Source organism: Condylura cristata, unplaced genomic scaffold (assembly GCF_000260355.1).
Source record: "Condylura cristata isolate star-nosed mole 26May11 unplaced genomic scaffold, ConCri1.0 scaffold00008, whole genome shotgun sequence".
NCBI classification, from domain to species: domain Eukaryota; kingdom Metazoa; phylum Chordata; class Mammalia; order Eulipotyphla; family Talpidae; genus Condylura; species Condylura cristata.
Genome location: NW_004567109.1, coordinates 19391568 through 19415408, shown reverse-complemented (window position 1 = coordinate 19415408; position 23841 = coordinate 19391568). Strand labels below are relative to the sequence as shown.

The 23841-nt window shown below is 48.4% G+C and overlaps 2 protein-coding genes across 2 annotated transcripts in view; one reads left to right on the top strand and one right to left on the bottom strand.

The window, feature by feature from the left end:
• Positions 1-6894, top strand: part of MEAF6 (MYST/Esa1-associated factor 6) — a 25731-nt gene extending 18837 nt beyond the window's left edge. The window contains exons 4-7 of the mRNA XM_012722617.1: positions 1077-1269; positions 4660-4689; positions 5470-5503; positions 6264-6894. Coding sequence (XP_012578071.1) covers positions 1077-1269; positions 4660-4689; positions 5470-5503; positions 6264-6272 — 266 coding nt within the window. The 3' untranslated portion in view covers positions 6273-6894. The remainder of the gene's footprint in view (positions 1-1076; positions 1270-4659; positions 4690-5469; positions 5504-6263) is intronic.
• A 7929-nt stretch (positions 6895-14823) lies between these two features.
• On the bottom strand, positions 14824-23807 carry ZC3H12A (zinc finger CCCH-type containing 12A). Its single transcript, XM_004678807.2, has 6 exons — positions 23773-23807; positions 22466-22933; positions 18109-18248; positions 17146-17380; positions 16546-16652; positions 14824-16390 (listed from the first exon to the last, which is right to left on the bottom strand). The coding sequence occupies exons 2-6, from the start codon at positions 22858-22860 to the stop codon at positions 15522-15524; spliced, it is 1746 nt and encodes a 581-aa protein (XP_004678864.1). The 5' UTR covers positions 22861-22933; positions 23773-23807; the 3' UTR covers positions 14824-15521.
• Positions 23808-23841: the final 34 nt, after the last annotated feature.

Genomic DNA, 23841 nt, shown 5'->3' with positions numbered 1-23841 from the left:
GTTAAAACTTGTAGTAAGTGAGTCTATAGTCCGTTTTCAGTCCTCAATTCCTATGCAGGCTTGGACGCGGTGATCTCGGCGTCTTTACTCTGCCGCCATCTTCCGAGAACCGCTCTCTTTGCTAATTTTTTATGAAATCAGTTTTCCTGAACTTTAAAAGGGTAGGAAGTTACTTTTTCCAGCTTCATAGTCCAGGAGCTCCCTTTGCTGCTGTTTCAATGAAGTGTTCAAAAATAGGATTTCATGATTTGGGGCTGTTTCTCTCTGCTTTTTTACATCACCTCTTTCTTTTATTTGTCAGATTTGTGAGCTATTCAATTTGAAACCCCCTCTGAGCAATTTACAATGTAAAGACATAAAAACAAAACTGACCCCTGGTCCAGATAACGCCTTTTGGCAATTTTTACAAATAGGTAGCATGTCTATATGTAGGATTAGTAAAGTTAAAGTCCCCCATGCTCATCTATTAAGAGTTTCAAGAAATTCCTTTCAGAGAAAAAAACTATACGTTTATCAAAATAAGTGTAGTTAGTCTTTAAAAATATATATTTATACAAATTATTTTTCAAGTTGTTTATTTATCTAAGAGATGTTGATATACATAATATAGTTCAGGTAGTGGAACTCTCCTTCTTTTAAGCGCCTTTTTTAAATAGACAGGGTTCCTGTATGGTTTGGGTAGGGAAACAGGGCAAGACACAGACAGTTTTTCCAGAGGTCATCTCTCACCTCCTGAAGGCCTGTCTAATGTATTTGATGATCCTGCTCATGTAATTGCTAATCCAATTGGTGTATTCTGTGCTTAAGAAACTTTTCTGCAGTGGGGTTTTCTTGGTTGTGTCACCTTGAATCTCAGCCATACTTAGATCTGTGGTCTCTGGTGACACTTTCAGATAACATGTTTTTCTGGAATTCTGGTAACTCCACTGCCTTGAGTATAAGTACTTTCTCTGTCAACATGTATCTTCTCTGTCAATTAGAATTTTTTTTAGCTCAAATAAATTTTCCCCATGGTCGGAGAAATTGCCCCGGAGGTACTGATAATGCTTCTGGGGACTTGTGTTTGTTCTTTCCAGGGGAGCCAGGAAGTGGGACTGAGAGTGATACTTCTCCAGACTTCCACAACCAGGAAAATGAGCCCAGCCAGGAGGACCCTGAGGATCTGGATGGATCTGTGCAGGGAGTGAAACCTCAGAAGGCTGCTTCTTCTACTTCCTCAGGGAGTCATCACAGCAGCCATAAAAAGCGAAAGAATAAAAACCGGCACAGGTCAGTGGCAGGGACCAGCCCCTCCCTGCCCCCACCCCACTGCCCAGAGCTTCCATTGACCATTGATGGGAAGGGAGTTTATTAGAATGAAGATTCTTCAGGAGTGATGCAGTCTTTCTGTTGCTGAGGGAAGAAATTCCTTTTGTCTAAATGAAATAAGCTGAGCTTTCTCTCTCTAAGGGAAAAAAATGAGTGGACATTAGTGAAACAATGCAGGAGAACATCTACTCTTTTTAGTGCCTAAGATTTTTATTCTGTAACAGTTTGATTAATACAGTTAATTTAGAAGCTTTTTAGACAAGGAAAGGAGGAAATAGAAATGGAAACCGTAATAGCATTTGAAACCTGTTGAAAAGCTGTGGAGTAGGATAAAGTCTTTTGCTCTTAAACCTGATCCACACTGATCCCTCTCTATTCTTATTCCCTTGTGGAGAAAGCTCTTTTTTTCCTTTTTAAATACAAGTTTTTTGTTGCTTATAACTTCTGTTTTTATAATGCCTACAATATACAGACTTCAGCTATCAGAGAAACAAAGTCCTTTATGGGATATGAGAGCCAGAAGATGTTTTTCCACCATGCTTTTTTCCCCAGGGCATAATGAGATAGCAATAATCTCTACACAGAGAGGATTGTAATATTTGCTCTTCTTAGGGTTTGTCATAATGCTGGGGCCTGTTAATTCAGATCATTGGAAATTATTCTGGTGCACTCAGTGAGGTAATACATACATCCCAGAGTAAGGAATTTTGTTCTGGCCTCAGACCTTCTGGGGGTGGATGTAAGCCAAGGATCCAGAATGACTTCTGTCCTGTTTCTCTTATACAGCTGTGTGATGAGCAGATAAAAGGGGGCCTATAAAGAATGGTGGGGTTCCTTGTTGCTCAGTTTGTTTCTGGATTATGTTACTTTCCAAAACCTGTAGGATACTCTTTCACACATCCAAGGTATTAAAGTTATTAGTTCAAGGTATTATAGTTATTAGTTATATAGCACACAGGGATAATATAGTTTATTATATATATAATATGGTTTAGGCCTCTGTACATTAATTGATTCTTTAAAGATTGCTGCTAAACATTTTTCTGTAAACCAAAAATTGCTATGCCAGTATCCTTACTAGTAAGAATAGCAGATTGTTTTTTTGATTTTTTTTTTTAAATAAAGCCTTAGGTTATTTTGATTAGTGTGGTAGGATTTAATCATAAATAGTAGCAGGGAACTGGTCTCTTAAAAATATTTTAAATATTGTCAAGATAATTAAATGTCATGTTCTGTGTTGCTTATATTAAATTTACTCCTGTGTAATTTAAAAGTAATGATTCATTTCCTATTTCAGGATATCTAGAGTAGGGAGGAAATTCTTTGAGAGTTTGTGGTACTTTTTTTTCATTACTGGTACAGTAGACCCTCTAGCCTTTACTTCACATAATACCTTATCACATGACAGCTGACTGGGAATTAATTAGATATGACCTTAACTTTTCTTCTTGCAGATTTCTAATAAATTTCTGTAGGGACAGCACCATCTTCCTACCCTTTCTTTGTGTACTTTAAAAGCAAAACTCCTTCCAGAAAAATACAGGGATTTATAAAGATTTTTCATGTTAGTTATTGCTTTTATAAATGATGTTTTCTGTTTGGAAAGCAGAATTCTTTTGTTATTTCCCTGGCTTAATATCTGGTTGGGCTTCTCTCTAAGCAAGCAGAAAGCTGCTTTTGCCTTTTTTCTGGAGAAAGCAAGCTCTCTGTGTGAATGGAGGCCTCCCGGCCACTTGAGGTTCTTGGATTTCTGCTGTCTTTAGTCAGGCATCACAGCTCTGAAGCCCCTCATACCCTTGAGTAGTGTCCTAGTGAGTCTGGCAGATTAAGGGTTGGGGGCAGCACTTTGTTTATATATGTTTTTAAGTTTGTACCCAAAATAGTACATCACATATAATCAGATCAAGTCAGTAGTAAGTTATTTCAAGTAATGTCAATAGTAAGTTATTTCAAGTAATATCTAAGTACCTTCTATGCTTAGTGGTAAGTTAAGTGGAAATAAATATGGTACTTTAGCAAAAGGGGATAATTTTTAAATTTGTCCTCTTCAGGAACATGAAAATTTATCACACAATTTTTTACATTTATAAATTCATAAATTTAGCATTCACTAAATTTAGGATTCAGTGTTCTGAATTCTTATATCTTGTATAATACCTGAACAATATTAGTCCTAGTAGCTTTAAAAAAAAAAGTTGAAATAATGACTTCAAACTGCCCTTACAGGTTGTACTTACTATACTGAATTCTAGAATTCTTCTAGGTAGTTTGTGAAATTTTCACTAAGTAGGTATAATCTACTTTGATTGGTGAACAAAGTTAAGGTAGACTGGATGTTAAATTTTGTATGTTTTCTGCTTTGTACACTTACTGTGCACTCATTCCTAAATGTCTTAAGTGAAACTGTTGCTTAAGGGATATTGATACTAAGCTTTCTTCCAGCTTCACTCTCGCAAACATTGGCTAGGAGGAACATATGGCCACTTTGCATATTGTTTTACCACCTGTCTACAGCCTGGAAGGTGTGGAGTCAACTAAGGAGCTGGCTCATGCTCTGGGTTAATGTTTGCTTTGGAGTCTGCCCAGACCACTGGCCTTAGCTGTCCTGGCTCATGTGGCCTTTCCGGTGCTGCTCCCACCTAGGTCCCTGGGCTTGGTGCTTGTGAGTGTCAACTTTCCTTTGTTTATATAGAGACACAGTAGACTTTTGTGTCCCATGACTGTAGGTCTGACATAAGTAGTTAACTGCCATCACTAATTCAAGGGCAGAGGAATATGGCTGGCTCATCAGTTCTGGAAGAACGTTCTGTCACTGAAGTTTTTTCAGTAGATATTTGGCTTTTAGAATGAAGGCTACAGAAAAGAAGTACTCTGTCAACTGGATACTTTTGGAACATAACCTCATTTCAGAGTTACAAAATGTTGTTTTTTATTTACAATGTTTTTCTTTTATTTTAGAGAAAATGTATTATGCTGAGTTATTGTCTTCAGAGCACTTCCTCTATATGACTAAACCTTTCTTTTGTCTAATGCTTTACTTACATTTTCCATTACAATTAAATATTTTAAAAGTTCTAACTCTGAATCTGGCAGTTAATAGAAGACCTGCGGGTATCTAGTTTTCTAATGAAATAACTTTTCATATTCTGTTCTTCTGATATAAAATCTATTGAGGGAAGGGACTCTCGCAACCACAAAATCTATGGGGCTTTGATGCTTAAGACTTTATGTTTTATGATTCTTAAAACTGATTTTGTGTCTACAAATCTTGCTAGGGTGGCTAATCAACTAATTTATTCAATTAGTATATTAATTTCTATTGCTTTTTTCCTTTCAAATGCTGCCCCTCAGCCCGTCTGGCATGTTTGATTATGACTTTGAGTAAGTTTGATTTGAATTAGTATTTGTGCTGTGTTGTTTAGTGTGTAGAGACCAATATGCCTTTTTGAGACCTTTCTAACCCATAGTTTATCTGTTTAATTGTAGGTATGTATATTAGGTTAGGCTGGGAAGTTTTTTTTAAAAACAGAAAAACGTGATGGAGGTAACATTTTATTTAATAACTTAAGCAAAATTAAGTAAACTTCACTTTTATGCATCTTAATTTCTTTTAAAATAGATAACCTTTAATTAATTTTTAAATTGATTTTCTGGCTTTGCTTCATAAGGAGATTAATAGTTTAAGATCTTGATGTTATGCTTTGAAAAGATTTTAAAATTGAAATTTGTTTAATTTTTTTGTGTGTTTCATGTCCAGAAATATAAATTCCTAGTCTCTTTCCTGTTCTTAATCACTGTGTGTCTCAGTGATCATCAGTGACATAGTTACAGAACTAACACATTAACATAGAGCATGCTCTCTTAATCCAATCTCTTTAATGTATAAATTTGTATTAATTTTTAAAAATTATATGACTTTTATAACTGCTATTTATTTCTTTGTGAGTTTTCTAAGTTTGTGACAAGAGTATCTATTTATGTTTTTAAATACTTGCTTAGTAATATCCTGGTTAAAAAACTAAATATGACATAGTCTAATGAAGAATGTGGATTTTACATAACCAAATAGTCTTTGTTATAGCTTGTGCCCTATGCAGTAGCTAATTCTTGGACCTTTTTCAGTAAATAAAATGCAAATATCTCTTATCTTTCCTATTACAGGATTGATCTGAAGTTAAACAAAAAACCACGAGCTGTAAGTATCATTAGCCCTTTTCAGAGGCTGGCAATTTTGTACATGGCTAGAAAAATATATTCATCTTGAGAGTTACTAATAGGGGTCACAAGTCTAGTTTTATTTATTTACTTTTAAAATATTTATTTAGTTATTATTTATGAATAGTAGAACTGGGGTGCAGGTCAGAGGTGCTGGGGGGCAAGGATTCACCAGAGACAGCATAGGGAGCAGAACAAGCAGCTTTACTGAATTACACTGCTGTGGGGAGCAAGGGGCGAGTCAGAAGTCTGCTCCGGCCATGTGGGTCACCTCCCCAGCCAGGGATGGAGCTCAGGCTTCACAGTGGAGCTTTCTCACTGGTAGTGCTGAGACTTAACCCCTATGCCACCAGGGGGGGCCCCAACTCTAGTTTTAAGGTCTAATATCCATTTGAATATACTTCAACTCTTAGTTCTTAATTTTTTTATATTTTGGAAAGAGAAAGGGGTCACACATTTTTAGTGAAGAGAAATTCCCTCAAATTAATGAATTATTTATACTAATTTTTTTTTCCTCACTGATAAACTTAAGAGGTCTAATAAGGGCAGATTGATGTTTCAGTTCTTTTGTAGACTCAGAAAATAGGCCATTTACAGATGTGAAATATTGTATGCTATATTTGAAATAGCATTTTTAGCTACAGAAGATCCCAAGCAGAATTGTTTATGAAATTCTTTTTCTTATGTTCACACCAGTATTCTGCTAAAACTAAGCTGGGGATTTGTTTTTCTCTCTTTAGGACTATTAGAAGACTCATTAGTGCAGAAGCTTCCAGGCTGTAGAGCTTTGCTTCCCTTCTCTGACCTCACAAAGATAAACATCTCTCATCTGAGTATGTGACCATCCACCTCTGCTTTCCCAAACCCAGTGCCTGTGACTGAGTAGTTTGTTCTGAAATGTGGTGACAGACAAGTCATTTCCATAAGACCACATCGGATCATTTACCTTGTGTCATTTTTAGTAACAGAACTGCAGGAAAACCAAGACATGGTTAAATCTCAGCAAGTTGCTAACTGCATTTCTCCCTTCCTGGAATGAATGTCTCCTCCCAAACTGGCTGGCACCAGCTTTGTCTCTGATACCCATCACGAAATGTTCTCTGGTTTTGTTTTAGCAGAAAGTAGAACCACAGGTCACATGTCAGAGGGAGCCTGTAAATATCTGGCATTTTCTTATTTTGTTTGCGTTGTATTATTTTTCTATTGTTGCTTTTATCATCTTTCTTTCTTTGGGGACTTCTTGTAACGCCATTGTACGTACAGCTCCTACCTTCCTGCTGGCTATCTGATGATCTGTTTCGTGCATTTGCCAATATTCTTAACTGAAAGTAATCTAGTTTACCATAAATAAAATGGGTAACTTGGCTCTTTGTTTTTTGTTTTGTTTTGTTTTGTTTTTAACAAAGGAAGGTAAAGAGAGTTTATTTAATAATTATCTAGCTGAAATCTTTAAGTTAGCAGCTGTTTCATATTCAAGGAACAGGTAAAACTGAACAACAGACATTTGAATCAATCCTTTCAAAATAGATAATTTTATTCTTTTGTACAAATAAAATATCATAGGCTTTGACTTCTCATGCTTTACTTTTAAAACTGAGATTTTTTTTTTACTTATTTATTTGTATCATGCCTTATGGAAATTTCATTCTTTTTCCATCTTTTCTTGCTTGACTAAATGTTGCTCTAAAATCATTAAGGCAGCTGGAAAGACTAAAAAATTGCATCCAAGCTGATAGTGTATGGCGTTCTTGATCTGAGTGAAAAATAGGATCAACAAGAGCCAGCACTGTCTAGCAGACCCCCTTCCTTCCAGACTGAGTTTGCTGATCCTTGTTACCTGCCTGGAGAACAGTGGTGAGGTACCTCGGCTGCACATTGGAATCACCTGGGCGGCTTAGACAAGGCTGATGCCTCAGTCTCGCTTCCAGAGACTGGCTGGGGTGTACAGTCTGGTTATTAAGATGTGTTTCTCAAGGACCCCCTAGGATTCTGATAAGAAGTCAAGTTGTGAACCACTTCATTAGGAGACTGGATGGTTTGATGTATATCCTATGTTGTGAATCAGCCTGAGGGGTAAGATTTGGGGCTTCATCTTTCTTTGACTCTATTTAGTCATAGTCCTTTACTCAGGCTCATATCTTTATTAGAAAAAATATGTTCTATTTGTGATAATATTGGTAGAACTGAATATGAATGGTGTCTGTTATCCAAGCAATTCTACCTTGTCAGATGTGCAAAGCTTTCACTCTTGTTCTGAAATAAACCTTTCTTTTTTTTTTTTGACTCTGTGACTACATGTCTGGCTAAAATTATCAATGACAACTCTAATGTTAGGGTTTTGAAGGAAATAGTTTCTTACACTTAGATTGTTCTTAAAAAACTAAACCAAAAACATGTCTCTCTGTCCTTCATTTTCAGTTTGTTTCCTTTTCCAGGAGGGAGGGAAGGGGTTCCTGTAGTTTCCTTAACTGAGGAAACCACACAGCAAACCTTAAAATATTTCTGATTCACAGTTTGACATTTGCCAGAGATACAGTAGCCATGCCCTTTAAATCATGTTATTTAAAAGTACATCACATACATGAATACACATGTGCATATATAATCAATGTTAGACTGGTTGGTTTATACTATTTTATTTTTTTCTATAAGGTTTAATCGTTAATTAGGGGACTTCCCAGTTTACTTGTAAGTTGGCCAGATGTAGTGGAGAGAGTGAAGCCCTGAGAAATTGTCAAGGTTCCCCGCATAGGGTGGTTTAGAAAAAAAGCACCAAGGGATCTCTGTTTACCATGTATGTAATGCTTGTAACTCCTGTTATATACTCAGTTTGCTGACTTTAAAAGAGGGTAAGGAAACGACTTCGATGATGTCATTGATTGAAAGAAAAATGGGCTAATGTGGCGGGACACACTGATTTGAGTGGCGGTTTTCTCACAGGTTTGGTGAGACAGTTTTCTGGGGGGTCCGCACCCTCATCTTAGCACACCCTACCAGCAGCCCTGAGCTGGAAGGACTGCGGGACACAGGAGGCGCTTCCTTTTGGACTTGGCTTCCCAGGGTGGCTGAGTTTGGAATAATACTATCCTTCAGGTCTTGGAGACAGACAGGAAATTGGCTTAAAGAATTAGAGCCACCACCATAAGAGGAAATGGGAGGCTGAAGGCAATCCTAGTTGTTGATTTTTGCCGTTCGGCAAAATTTGGTCTTTGGTACTTAAGCCTCAATAATATCTAAAGTGGGAATAGGTTGTCCTTTGCTTCTGTTGTGGTTGGAAGACATCAAAAAGTCCAGGCATGTTGTTATTACCTTTCATGTCATCCTGGGAGGATGGTGTCTGTACACATTTTGCTGGGGAATCTCAAGGATGCTCTTCCAGGACAGGGAAATAGTTTATTCAAACTCAGAATGTTCTAAACACCGTCAGACCCTTAGGTTTGGAGATGGAGTAGAGGGACAGCTGTTTGGGGCCTAGGAGAGGGACAAAGGGATTTGACCAGGCCAAGGTGGAGAGTATGGGCTTTCAAAGGCACTGTGTATATCTTGGGGATCTTGGGAGTGTTTTCAGAAATTGATGAATAAATAGGATAAATGTTCTCCCCACAATTGAGTTTATACTGTGTGTTGGAAAACCTGTTTTTAAAAGTGTAGGAAACAGGTATTAGAATTATTTCCAGCTCTGGGCTTGCCATTTCTATTGAGGCAATAAAAATACTCCAAGTGTTCTACAAAGAGTGTTCTTGACAGCCTTTGTGGTAAGTATGGGAATTAAAACAAGTGTTAAGCGACCTAAGCTGGAACACAGTAAGTGTGCTATTTTGCAACACTCTTGACTTAGTTTCTGCTTTTGTTCTGGTCTCTGCTCGTCAACCTTATTCCAAGTTACTGAAGCTTCCTCCTGATTTAAAAATTCATAGCGGAAGCTCAGCTATGGGAGCCATGCACTGATTTGGTGCTGTGTGGAGAGACAGCAGGTTGTACTTTGTACACATTGACTTCACAGGCTGCTGATGGATTCAGAGCCTGGGAAGGTGCTATGTATAGGGAGAAAGATGGCAGGAAGGGATGGTGGTTCTCGAGGGCAGTGTTCATTCCTGGGACAATCTGATGTTATCATGTGTGGATTCATAACTTCAGCTTCATGATTGGAAACCATTTCTACTTGCAGGTGAGCTGAGGTGGAGTTGATTGTGATCCCCACACCTGAAGTAGGAGGATGGGGGTAGGGGCAGGAAGATCAGATCAGTCCTTGGATTTATGTTAATGTTTTAAAAACTTTAGTTTCTCATGTTGATGTATTATCTAATATACATAAATATTAGTTAATTAGATAATTTATAAGTGTTAGATTGAGCCTCAAGCAATAGCTGATATTCACCTGTCTTAATCTTCAAAAGTGTCTGCTCCAAGCTTTTACTGTTGGTGCACAGGAATAAATTTTGGAGACCCCTGAGCAATACACCCCTCCCCAGTTGCCTCTCCCAACTCCCATTATTTCCTCACCCCAATGGGACTTTAAAATATTTTCTTTGAATACAGAAATGGGCAAGTGGCATACTTTCAAATGGTAATACAGTCACTGAAGAGTTCATCTTGGCTCTCAGCTACTAGTTGTCTTTCCCAGAGACAGCTCGTGTATATCCTTCCAGATGAACTTCGTGTGTGTATGTGTATATATGATATGTATATATGTATATGTAGCATAGATACATAAACAATGTGCAGGCCCACCTGTCTGTTAGAAAATGGTAGCCATGGGCCCCTCCTTGGTGGCGCAGCACTGAGAAGCTAAAGCCACTTCCGCATGAGTTCGATTCCCTTCTGCCCCGGAGGTGACCACATGGCGTGGCAGACCTCTCCTGACCCGCCCGCTGCTCCCCTCAGCAGTGTGCTTCGTCTATCTGCCTGTTCTGCTCCCCACTCTGTCCCTGGTGAATCCTCTCACTCTCTGCATCTCTGGCCTGTACCCCCAGTTCTGTATGAATAGATAAATAAATCTTTAAAAAAAAATGGTAGCCATTACTCACACTGTGTTCTCCTTGCTTTTTTTCAGCTAGCATAGAGTTTAGAAAGTGCTCTAATAACAGCTGCCTCATTATTTGTATTGGCTACTTAATGTCCCATTGCATGTAGACACTAACAGTTTATTTGAGCAGTCCTCCACTGATGGTGGGAATATTGTTTCCCATTTTCTGATGTTTCCAGCATTTTGGTGGTAGTTTACATCCTTTCTCGCAAGTATGTAGATGGCTGCTGGATACATTCTTAGGGGGATTAGAGTACAAGGGTGTGTGCCTCCTGATTTCATCTTCCAGACCACCTTTTAAAATAGGAATCCCTGTGTATTATTTTTCCTTCTCTTCTTGCTTAAACTTCAGTTCCTGAGAATTTTGCTTGGGTGATTTATTAACCAAAACAGTTGGCAATTGGAACGGTACAGTGTAGGAGGCATCACTGATCTGTTGCGTTGTTTTCCAGAGTGGATCTGCAAATGCCTTTTAAAAGTCCATGTTTTTGCCTTGGCACTTAACGTTTTAGGTTTTTCTCTTTAGATTCTTAATTTTCAGATATTGCTGAAGATTTGCTTCTCCCAGCCCTTGGTGAATTCAGGACAAAGGCTGAGGCTGGCCCCTGCCCACAGGCAGCAGTACCTGTAGTTGTCAGCAGATGGCAGGCAGGGCACTATGAGGGCCTCTTGCCTTCTGCGAGGCACTCCCTCTGGAAAGCAGCCAGAACTCCAGCCTTTGGACTCTTCCCAGGGATCTGCCTGCACAATAACATGCCCAACCTCGGTGTGGGGTGGGTGGGTGGTGTCTGATCCTTTTCCATAACCTAGTTTTGCTGGCATTACTTAAATAGGTGAGCAGTTTAAGATAACCAGCCACTGCAGAGATGGGCTTCAGTAGGCCACACCCCAGGGTGACAACCTGGAGCCTCCTCCCCCTCCAGGAACTAACCGGAAGGATTTACATACGGTGATGTGGGATGGCTTGGGTTTCCTTAATTGTAGGGCCCTTCTTCCTGTCCCTTTTGGCCAAATCCCCCACACCCTTCCCATGAACTAGGAGGTCCCCAGAGCAAGGCTCTTACTCATCACTCTACTCCACCCGCTGGGCTATCATCCAGGAAAAAAAATGAACCAGAGGTTTGAGAAGTCCTAGGCTAAAGCGCTAGGGGCCCTTGGACTTCCTTCGAGGGGGCAGGCACCTCTGGAGACCAGCTGCGCCCAGGGCTCAGGCATTGATGGCACCCGCTCACCACTCCACCCCAAGCTCCTAGATTTGTGTCTGGTTGGTTCTCGGTTTCTCTGCTGCTCACTCATTTTGTCTCTGACAGCCCTGCATCTCTTTCAGGAGATCTTGCCTTTCTGTTTGTGGGGAAACAAATCTGACTGTTCCAGGGACATGGGGGCTGTGGGAGGCACCGAACTTTACTAGTAGAAAGAGGGAGGAAGTGGCAGTTACAGTGGTGAGTGGTAGCCTCTTCCTAGCCACACCCTGCAGGAGACTAGTAAAGTTTGGGGTGTTATCGACACTGGGATGACACTAGTTGAGCTGCTCCCAGGAGCCCCCAAACTCCTGCTTCTGCTTCTAGTTTAGTTCTCCAGATCTTTCGGGACTGCTAGATTTTCCTAAAGTTGGTGAAGTCAGATGGGGACAGAGTGGGCGGAGACAGCCAGTGCAGGGAATTTCATCTGTTTGGGGGCCAGTTCATGCTCTGCTAAGGAGGCTGTTTCTGTAGGCATCCTGCTCCCCATGTAAGGTTAACCCATGTGCAAGACAGAACTTGCAAACACAGGGTCAGGCTCTTGCTGGTGAGAACCCTAGGATGGGGGGGGGGTGACGGGTGTGGACCTGCAGGGCTTAGTTGAGGGCTGGAAGGGGCCATCCTCTGAGCTCTGGGATCATTTCCCAACAATGCAGGGATTTGCATATTTACTGGTTTCCTCACCAACTTCTCCTCCTGGAACCAGGAGGAAAGAGTCAGCAGGGCAGCCACCTGGAGTTTGCTCCCCTCTAGTCCCTCACAGAATCACAAAGTACCCCTACCACCCTCTCCTTCAGGGAGCCCTGTGAACCTCACTGTCTTGTGAGCAGGCCAGAACGTTGAGGCTTCTGGAAGGAAAGGAGTTGCCTAGGGCCATGTGGCTACTTGAGTCCCAGCTTTGCCACCATACAACAGAAGGAACCTTCTGTCAAATCTGGAGGATCGTTGTGTCCCTTTTACAGGTGGGAAAACTGGTAGGTCCTGTGAGTAGTGGCGCTTCAGTGCGTGGGGCAGGAGGCAGTTAAAGTCCAAGTCGTGGGAAAGAAATATCCTGGGCAATGGATTTGGCAGTCTTGGAATCTGCCCCAAAGCCAGATTGAGAAAGAGGTCTGGAGGGGAGGCTCCTGGATGGTCAGCCTGGTCAGGCCGAGGCTGCTGGGAAAGCTCAAGCTGACAGGCTCCTGACCTGAATCAGTCCTCTCCAGAGCCCAGCCCAGCCGGCACCTACCATGTGGGCTCTGTTGCCCTTGTCAGTGCCTGGCAGGGGACCAACTGGGCCAGATAGCAGTCACAGCTAGTCCAGACCTGCTTCTCACTGTCCACTACCTGTCTGTAGGGATCCCGCCCACGCTCCAAAGCAGAAGCAGCAAATGACTAAGAGCTTAGCTCTGGTCAAGGACTAAGCATGAGCCCTCCAGTCTAGACAGCTGGTTGGGGGTTGGTGGAGGGGTGGGAATTTCCCACTTCCCCTTCCAGGCCACCCCGAGGTGTGTCTCTGAGGCCTTGTGTGGTGTGCAGGGAGGGGGTTTGGGTGGTGGGGATGTTGGGGCAGCTCCGAGCAGGTGGGTGTGGTTGTTCCAGCAGCCAAGCTGGAGGGCTGCCTGTGAGGGGTTGTAAACCTAAGAGGATTGTGAGATGTGGGGCTGGAGGCACCCGCACTGCCTCCACCTCACCCCTGAACCACTCTCTGGGGCCCTTCCTCCTGTGGTTTGTGGGGCCAAGGCTCCGAACTCGAGGCCTTGCCCCTGTCTGTCCTCCTTGTGGGGCCTTGGGCAGGCACTCAGCTTTGCCTTGACAGCGGCTGATAATGAACTGGACAGTCTGGTATTTTAGCTTCCTGTCCCATAAAAAACAAAGGCCCATAAATAGTCTTTTAATCCAGAATATAGAGTTCTTGATTGGAAAAATATAAATGACGCAATGCCATTTCTTTGTGCAGGCAAAAATTTGCCAAAGGAGTTGGGAGCCACCAGCAGGGCGACTTTGAGCAGCATGTTGTAGGGGCTGAGGGAAGGCATGTTAAGCTCAGAGCTTAACAGTGTGACATTTTCCTCAACATGCTGCAGCTGTTTTGTGGTTAAAGCAGTTTCTACTATTTTATCTATATCTACTATATGTGTGTGTGTGTGTATTCTACTATATATACACAAACACATTTATAAGGGCTTTGCAAACAGTAAGTACAAATTAGGTGAGATGTTTAAAGATAACTGAAAATTTTTTCCAATTTCCTGGCTGATGGCTGATGTTATGGGGTCACTTAAAACCCAGCTTTCCAGTTAAAATACCATTTATGCTTCAGTTCTTCATCTGCAGGGAAAAAAAGCTATATATTTCTGCTTGGACCCCGTCCTAGGGGTAGAAGAGAAGGCTGAAATGGCTGATGGAGGTGAAGAGAGCAGCCCGAGAGGCCCTGTAGTGAGCACTCACCACATGCCGGATTTTGAGGTACACACCCAACACATATGAGGCAATGCCATGTCCTCCTTACACCCTGAAAGTAGGTACCATTACTAACCCCATTCACAGAGGAGGGAACTAGAAATCTGGAGTGGGGCCCCAGGGGCTTCCTTGGGGTTATCCTGCCACTGCCTCTCCAGGCCGCGGCTGCCTCAGGTCTCCCTAATCTACTCTCCGACTCTGGCCTAAAGCTCAGGAGTCCCCAATGGTGTCCCCTGACTCCCACTGCCATGAAGCTCTCCCAGAAGCCGTCTTCTCAGCCAGGTGGTCATAGGCCAGGAAAGGGGAACAGCTCAATATCCCCCAACCCTTGCCACCAGTGCCATCCCCTTCCCACAAGGCAACCACCGATCCAAGTCCTTTCATGAGCCTACTTGACTCCCTCCTGCCGCCCCCTCCCCCCCATGTGTCCAGGGCTGCCTCTTCCCCAGCCTCTGCATCCGGACCCGGACTGAGCACCCTTCGTGGAGCTCAGAGAAGGGTCAGTGGGTGGGGCAGACCTGCTGGCCTTCCATTATCCAAAGTTGGGCTTAACCCCCAAGCAGAGACATTACTTTTGAGGCTCACGTGGTACTTTATTGATGTGTGACGGGAGGCAAGGACCTGCCGCTTAAAATATTTTAACATTTACACCATATGTGTGTCCCCCACCCTTGGGGAAGGGCAAGGTGATTACAAGTACAGAGGAAGGGGGAGGAAGAGAAGTTGGGGGCCTAGGTAGGGGCAATGGCACAGTGAACAGTGGGACAGAGGTGGGTTATTAAGAAGCATTTTGCTTACTAACATGAAGCCTGGTGCCCAGGAGAGCACGGACGAGGCCTCATTGGCTTAGAGGCGAGCCCTTGAAGGGCAGGCACACAGTGCCTAACTAGCCAGCCAAGGCCGGCATCCCAGGGACAGGGTGGAGGTGGGGGGCTGTGCACAGGGCCCCCAGCCCGGCCTGTGCTCCCCCTGCCTCCCTCCCTGCCCTCCGAGAGAAAGGAGGGTTTGGGGCTTCAGCCACGGACCGACGGCCGTTACCGGCAGCGTCTCCTTAAACTACAGAGATACAATGTGCATCAACAGGATGATCGCTTCTGACCACTTGGGCAGACTGGCGAGAGGTGCCCCGCAGCCAGAACCAATCCTACAGTATCTTTGGTTTGTGGGTTCCCTTCCCTACTTTAGTCCAGCCTCCAGGGTGGGCCTTGGCTGGGAACAGGCTGCTCAGTCCAGCCTGACAATCCTCAGGTCTGGAAGTGCTGTCCCTGGGGGTGGCCAGGACCAGCTATTCACTGGGGTGGCTGGGACTTGTAGGAGATGATCTCAGCCGCCAGCTGCTGGGGGTCCAGGAGCTGCGGGAAGTGCCCCATCACAGCTTCTACCAGGTGTGGGGGGAAGACACCACACAGCTTGGTGTACACACTGGCTCGCTCCTTGGCCAGGCTGCCTGCCCCACCCCATGGGTCCCTGTCAGCCCCTGAGCCAGGCATCTGGGGCTCCTGTGGCCCTGGGGTGGGTGGGGGCAGCTGGTACGGCTCAGACCAATACTCTCGAGGCGGAAAGGCTGCAGGTGGGGGTGCGTAGTCAGCAGGGACACTGAAATGACCAGCACTCATGGTCCGGCCAAAGGGAGAGTAGGCCGGAGCAGCTGGGAGCTCAGCCCTGTAGGGGCTGTAGCAAGTGTAAGGACCCCGTGGTGGGCCTGGCTCGCCAGGGGCCCCCCCTCGGACCCCCCACAGTTCTGACATCTGGCTCTCCAGGGAGCCAATGCCTGAATCCAGGCAATCCTGGGATGTGTACGGCAGAGAGTCTAGCGTCTGTGAGAGCCAGTCTGTGGGCCCAAAACTGCCACCGCCACTGCCCCCACTGGGTGGGAGGCTCCTGCCCGCGGGCGCAAAGGTTTGGGTAGGACCCTCCCGGTGGGGCCCTGGGCATGCCTGGGCCCCCACCTTCTTCCCATCCAGGCTGCAGTGCTCATGCTCTGTTGGCAGAGAGCCGGGAGAAGGTGACGGTCGCTGGCCACTTTTGTCTTTGCCTGGGGCCCTGGGGGGTGAGAGGAGGGCATTGGCACGGAGTTCGTCAGCCACAGAGCGCTGGGGGCGGCTCGGCCGCTCGGGGTGGAAGAATCGGCACTTGATCCCATAGGTGCATTTCCTTCCTGGAAGAGAAGCAAGGCGTCTCTTAAGCAGGGGAGCTTTGGAACCGGACGGTAATAGGAAGGGGCTATACAGGAAATGGGGCTGGGTGGTCCCCCAAGGAAAGGACTCGGTGCAGAGAGGAAAGAGAGGAAGGAGTAGGAGCAAGGAGACTTACCATAGGGACAAGGCTGCTTCCTGTGCTCAGCAGTGAGGGGCTTCTTACGCAGGAAGTTGTCCAGGCTCGGCCCGTGGCGGCCCAAGGGGTCGTCAGGGGGCATGAACCTGCAGAGACAAGACAGGGGTTTCCGCACGCTGAGGAGGGGGCTGGAGGGCAGGCCTTGCTAGGAAGAAAAGGAGGGCAGCTCCTAAAACATGTCTGCGCAGCAGGCCAGCCCTGGCTATGGGTGGGACGGCCCAAGGGAGCTGGCAGGACCCACCTGAGGACTCAGCCAAGAGCCTTAGGGAAGTTCCATGCTGGGGGCTCTCTGAGGCAGAGGGAGGCCAGCAACCGGATAGCTGACCCTAGAGCTGCATTCCCGGCCACTGGTGGAGATTCGGTGCTGGAACCCAGACATGCTCATAGAGCCACTGGCCACATCCTGTTGCAAACCCTCCAAATTGAAAAGTCCCCTGCCAGGCCCTTCTTATCCTACGCTATGTCCATCTCACCCCCAAAGCTGCCTAGGTCCAAGGCAATGGGCCCTCAGCCCTGTGGACTCCCAGAGTACCTCTGGAGACCCTGAGCCCCTTGGGGCCCTTGCTGGGCAGCACGCACTTGTCGTTGACGAAGGAGTACATGAGCAGCCGCTCCTCGATGAAACGCTTCCACTCCTGGCGCTCGCCCTGGAGGTCGCGGTAGGTGTCGTTGGAGACCACCACCCCATCTGACTCGAAGGCCAGCTTGACAATGAAGCGGTCATCGTAACACACCACCCGCTTGCCGCCTACGCGCCGCGATGGTGTGAACACCAGGATCTTCTTCTTCTCCAGTTCCCGCAGGATGTGCTGGTCTGGGAGGCAGCAGGGATGCGGGTAAGGGCCAGATTTTACCTGCAGCAGCCTGGCAGGGCCTCCCTGACCACTGGTGGCCAGGCACAGGGACTTATTCCAGGTTCACGAGCACTAGCCCTGGCTCTACTGAGGCCACAGTCACCCCAGCCCCTTGCCTGGGCCTCACATGGTTGGCCAGGACTCCCAAGAACAGGAGGCCTGGAATCAGGCCTGTTCATGACAGCTCGCCCCTTACAGGCTTGTGAGGAAGCCTGCAGGAGAAGTGTCCTGGTCATGTCTCTTGCATAGCTAGGACAAAGACCAGAACCTATCAGACTTCGGGGAATCAATTCTGTTTCTACCACCAAAGGTTAGGGGTTCTGGTTAAAGAATAATGACAACCAGCACATACTGAGCATCAACTGTGCGCCAGGCATGAAAACACACGGCTCTCACAGCAACCTGGCTGCTCAAAGCCTGGCCCCATGTCACAACTGTGGAGGAATCGGCTTAGAGCAAGGTGAGCCAGGATTCCAGTGCTCACGGCCTGAGCCTCTAAGCTAGGCTCTGTCACCAGGGACAGGACGCGGGACTAAGTGACGTTTCCTCAGCATAGGACAAAGAGGGCAGCAATGCTGCTGGTCCCTGCTTGAGACCTAGGATTTGTGGGACACACCCAAAGGATCTCTCCTGGGGAGAGCTGGGCTCTTGGGGCAGGAGACCACACCCCTTCGGAGAGGCCACTCACCCGTGATGGGCACGTCGGGCCTGGGCTGCTCCTTCCTCCAGGATGGCACAAACACAGTGATGTCCGTGTGGCCACGCTCCAGGAACCAGTTCACTGCCAGCAGGATGCCCCGGCAGGAGAACACCTCCTTGTTCCCGTGACTAGGAGGGAGACAGGGGACAGGGTCAGCTCCAGAAGGTGGAGGACCTGCCACCTGCAGGTATGAACAGGACAGAGGAGGGTCACACTCTAGGTGGCCCTGGAATGGTTGGTGGGTCAACAGGGCTCAGTCCACCCCTGCCGCTGGGGGCCCAGCCTACGCTCCCTGCTGGTTCCCACCAGGCAGCCAGCATGGATGGTCAGGCCTGGGACTTTCCCTGAGGGAGGTTCTCCCAACAGTGAGGAACCGCCCAGGAATCTGGCAGCTTCTACTCCTGTGGGGGGGAGGATCAGGCTTCTTGCAACACACCTGGGGGTGGGGGAAAGGCCTGGGGAGACTTCTGGTTCCTGCCTGGCCGGGGGATGTAGGGACACATGCAGACGGAGTCCCCACCCCATCCCAGAGCAGAGCTGCAGCGGGGCTAGGGTCAGCCCACTGGAGAGAAACAAGACTCTCAGGATTCTAGTTGGAGTAGAGTTCAGTTCAGCCACAGGAGCCAGAGCCTGAGGACAATACAGGGCCACCAGTCAGTATTCAACCTTCAGGGCTCAGGGAGTAGGGCAGGCAGTAAGGGAGGGGTGAGGCTGCTTAGATGCCTGTCAGTTTGAAAGTGAAAGGACACAGCTTTTCCTGCCAAGACTACCGATTCCCCAAAACGCCTGCACCCGCCCAGTCCTTTCCCCACCCCTCTGGGAGGCAGGGCCAAGGCAGAAACCTCCCCGGAAAATAAGGGAGGGCTCTGTGAGCAAGACAGTGTGGGGTGGGGTATCCCCTGCCCAATCAGAGGAGGGGCAGGCCTCATCACATTCAAATGTGGCTGGATCCAGAGGAAAGCCCTGAGCAGCTGCTGGGTGCCTCTGGCTGTTTCTCTATCTGAAAAATGGGCCCAGCAGTCTGCAACCTCCAAGCAGTACCTGTCTCGGTAGGGCGACGTGCCAGTTTGCTGGAGGCCAAAAGGCAGTCCAGCAGAGCAGAGGTTGCAGCTGGACCTGGAGGGGTGGGGGAAGGGAGTTGGGGCTCCCAGGTAAGACCAGCGGGTGCTCCCTCCCCGACAGCCCCTGCCCTTCGTTGCCTCCTTAGTGAACAACTCAGACTCATATCTGGCAAACAGAATAAACATTACGCAAAAGAGGCAAGTCCATGGCAGACCACATCCTGTAGATGGCTTTGAATGGGGGATAGCTGGAGCCCCAAGAGAAGATAGAAAAGGAGGTGGGGCAGCTGGGGGGCATGGAAGCTGTTAGGGGTGAGGCTGGAGGCTCTGTAAACTGGAGGAGAGGTAAAGTGCAGCCTCAAGGCAGAGCGCATGTCCACCAGGTGGGGCCTCCTGCCACAGCTGGTCTGGGTTATAATAAAATTAACATTTACGGAGCGCTGGAGCCAGGTTCTACTCTAAGTGCAGAGCACTGACTCATCAGCAACTTGGTACCGCCAGCAAAAGCCCTTTCCTCTCTTTTCGGATGACACTTCTGTGTGTAGCCCAGTGGCCACGGTCACACAGCAGTGATGGAGGAACAAGATGTAAACCCAGAGCTCTGCCCTCATCCACTGTGCGGCTGATGCTCAGACAGGTACACCTGGAGGGGGGAAAGAGTGGGGGTTGGTGGTTACCAGCGCCTGATGGGGGAGCATCGCACACCACCTTGTTCATTCTTTTAAGGCTGGTGAAGAGCAGGAAATCAGTGCTCAGTGACCTTCCCAGGGTGCCCTGGTTAGTGGGAAGAAATCAGTCTGAACCTACATCTGGGTCATTGGATTTGCCTTCTTGTCCCCAAGAAGACTTGAAGTTTACTTAGGAGAAAAAAGCTCTCCAACTTGAGACTGAATAAAGCCATGAGGGTTAAGAGGAGAGGCAGGCTGGGAACAGGAGAATAGAGGCAGCTGACAAAGTTCCCGCTCCTCTTTCAGGAGCCAAGTGGGGTGTCAATGCCTCCAAGGAACCTTCCCTGACCTGGCAGGATGGGTCGAGTGCCTGGCCTGTCTTCATAATGCTCACCACATAACTCCTTTCTCTGGATCTTCTCTGTCTCCCCAAGACTGTGGGGTCTATTTCCCTCTGGCTTGGCGCCCTGTCTTGGGGGCACAGTCTGCACAGGCACACCCTTGCTCCTCCAGGACACACGTGCGTGCATATGTCCCATCCTAGGCAGCCACGCACCACTGCATGATGCTGTAGTCAATAATGAATTGCTTATACCACAGTGACCCCAACAGGCTACCCATAGGCTGGCGCAGTGGGCTATACCAGTCTGGCTGTCATTAAACTTCATGAAGTTCGCTCTATCAAAATATGGCCTAATGATGTATTTCTCAGACCACCTCTCCTGTCCCCATTGTTATGCAACACATGACTGCCTATCACCTTTGGGCTGTGAAAACCTCTGCCTGGGACAAGTCTGTGCTCTGCGGCCCTAGTCCAGTACGTTCCCAAGGCAGGTTCTCAGCGCCTCACTGGAGGCAGGAGAGAACACATGTTCTGGTCTCAAGCAGAGCCCTGCTATGGTCCCCCCCCTAGGCCAGGAGTGACTCCCTACAGCTAACTTTAGTCTTTCACCACAGCAGAGGAAGCTTTGCTGGCACAGGAAAACCACAATCCTGTTTGCTGTTTACCTAGGTCAGGGTCCCCCAGCCTGGTAAGATAGAAACCTTAGGCTCGCTGTTCCCACCTAGTACAGAGGGCAGGACCTGGCCTGGCTACTCAGATGAAAAGATTTGCCCAGGCTAGGCCCAGCTAGTGGGGAAAAATTCCCTTAGAAGGAAATAGAGGTGAATTTCCCCACTATTTGCATATGGTGGGGGCTGGCCCGCCTGCCCTTGGGGGGAGGGGCAGCAGGGCAGGAACCCAGTAGCAGCAGACAGGAAGTTTGAGACTGGAATTCCCCTCCTCCTACTGCCCCAACTTTGAAACCCCCTTGGCTCAGAGAGCTTGGTAACTCCCCCCCACCTCCTCCACCACCTACCCCTCCTCTCGCCCAGGCCCCTCCTCCATCTGCCAGGATACAAACACACACAGCACATGGTTGCCCCCTCAGGCACTCCAGGGCCCACACTGTGGAGGAAGATGTCACAGGAGTCAGACCCATCGGGCTCCTTGCCTGAATCACCTCCACTGCTAGGGCCAGAGAGGGGACCCCTAACTCTCAAAGCACACAGGTCCAGCTGCTGTTAGTCATATGGGAGTCAGTTTTCCTCAACCTTTCACCCAGCCTCAGCCCATTTCAGAGAACAAGAAAAATGGCCCAAAGGTGGCTGAGCCGGACCTGGACCAGCCAGCCATCTGACCTGGCCCAGCTGCGCAGGGAGAGGGTGGGGCCAAAAGCAAAGAGGCTCCAGGTGCCCACCTGGCAGATCCCTCAAGGCAGCTGGGTAAAGACCCCTCCCTGTGCCCTACCCCATCTCTGGGGGTCTCCCCATCCACACTCACAGGAACTTTTCCTTGTGAATAAGCCACCCAAACCTGACCCACCACCTGGCCTGGAGGGACTGGAAGAAAGCAGGGCCGGGGGTGGGGTTCCCTGGGTCAGCCACCCTTGACCCCCACCCAACCCCATGATAGCCCACATAGGAGAGTGTTTACTGGGCCTGAGTCCCAGCTCTGTTCTGGGGAGCCTCTGGAGCCCAGTCCAGGTGGTGCCAGTTGAGTTAGAGGGGACCTAAGTCAAAGCATCGGGCCACCTGCCACACACCCTCAAAGATGCCACACACATCTTTGAGAACACTCTTGACCACAGCTATGTAGTTGCCGAGGTCTGAGATAGAAGGCCTCAGAAGCCCCAGACCCTGAATAGCAACTAGCAGCACAGGCTACTGTTTCCTGAGCACTGAAGATGGCTTTGCGTAGAGCCATCTTCTCTCAGATTCTGCGCTTTCGCCTCTCAGGACCACCACCTGAGGGGTGTGTTGCCAAGTGTTACAGAAAGAAGGCTCAAGTAACTGGCTCCCGTTTGGCTCCAACCCTTCACCCTTACCACTTATGTGCCAGAGAGGAACTGGCTGTGAGAGCGCCGGCCTTCAAGGACAGACAAAAGAGTTGAGGTGAGTGTGAGAACAGAGGGACCTGAATCGAATCTGTACTCTACCATGGCCATGGTTCTCACGCCTAAAATAGTTTAAGACCACCAAGTGATGAGGGTTATGGGAGCCTCCTGGCAAACATCAGAACAGTCTGTGACAAGAGGACAAACATCTTCCAGATGTGCAGACACAAGCGATAGATACCTCATGGCGACGTTGCTCCCGTCGATGACCACAGGCCTCAGGTCACTGCCTTCCTTGTCCTCCTCTGGGGGCGAGGGCTCCAGGGTGGGAGCCTTGGGCGTGCCCCCACCCCGAGGAACCAGAGGGAGCTGAGGGCAGGGGTCTGGTGAGGTCTGGCGCTCGCGCTCAGCTGCTGACCCATGTTTCACCAGTTCACCCAGCACTGTGTTGGTGTCCGCCTGGACTCCCAGCTTCTGCAGGACGCTGTGGATCTCAGCGGATGAGTAGCCCAGCTTCCGGAAGAAGTCGACCTTCATCTGCAGCTCTGTTGCAGATGCCTCGTCAGGGGTGGGCTCCTGGGCTGGCCCGGGAGTGCCCCCGCCGCTGTGGCTGGCTTCAAGTGCCCACAGACTCATGGTAGGGCTGGCTTCCTGGTGGCCTCTCCACCGGCCACTCACAGCTCAGGCTCAAAGGCACCTGTCACCACTCCTGGAGGACAAGCACTGGGTTAAGGATGGGGAGTGACACTGTCCCTCACCCCCATTCAAGTCTGGACTCCACCCAACGGGATGAGGCATCGCTGGCTGGTGGCTCTACGCAAAGCCATCTTCACGTGTTTAGTCTCCTCAAAAACTCCCGGCTAGAGAGAAGTATTCTCATTATACAAAAGATGAAACAGAGCCTCAGACATTACTAAGAACTTGCTCAAGATCCTTCAGCTGTTAATGGTGGCGCAAGGATTTGAACTTGGCCAGTTTTTGACTCCACCTCCCACCCCACCCCTAGCCCCACGCAAACCCTTGGGACCCAGAAGTCCTGCGAGGCCTGGGAGGCCCTCGCCGCGCCCCACAGCAGCGGGGCGGGGCTCTCGGGTGGAAACCGGGGGTTGTGAGTGCGCGGAGGGGACGCCGGGGCTTCCCAGCTGAGGCCACTGTCTCCGCCCGCCCGTCCAGGGCCCGGCGTCCTGGCCCAGGAGGCGCAGGGTCCGCGCCCCGACTCCCGGACTGCGGGGGGCGGGGGGGAGTTTCCGGGGCAACCCGTCCGCGAGAAAAGTTCTGGGAAACTCTCGCAGCCCGCCGGGCGCCGGTGACGCGGGGGTGGTCTCGGCCCGGGCCCCGCGCTCCCTCGGCTCTCTCCCCGACCCTGACCCCCTCCACAGACTCTCCCAACTTGGGCTAAGTTGGAGGGGGCCCGAGGACCGGCGAGGCCGGGCGGGGGTGCGGGGGGACCGGCCTCTCGCTCCTCCTGAGGGTCCCGGCCGGAGCCCTCCCCACCCCCTCTGCCGCCCACCCCGAGTCCCCCGCCCCACCCCGCCGCGCGCGTCTCACCCCGCCTTGCGCCAGCCGCAGCCGGCGGCGTCTCCATGGGGCCGAGTTCCGCGGGCCAGGCCGACAGCG

What these genes read in the sequence shown, in the direction of transcription:
- ZC3H12A (XM_004678807.2), bottom strand. Translation starts at nt 22,860, where the DNA reads ATGAGTCTGTGGGCACTTGAAGCCAGCCACAGCGGCGGGGGCACTCCC. An exon ending in TACTCCTTCGTCAACGACAA is followed by an intron (nt 16,653 to 17,145) that starts GTGCGTGCTGCC and finishes TTGTCTCTGCAG; the next exon opens with GTTCATGCCCCCTGACGACC. An exon ending in GAAGCAGCCTTGTCCCTATG is followed by an intron (nt 16,391 to 16,545) that starts GTAAGTCTCCTT and finishes CTTCTCTTCCAG; the next exon opens with GAAGGAAATGCACCTATGGG.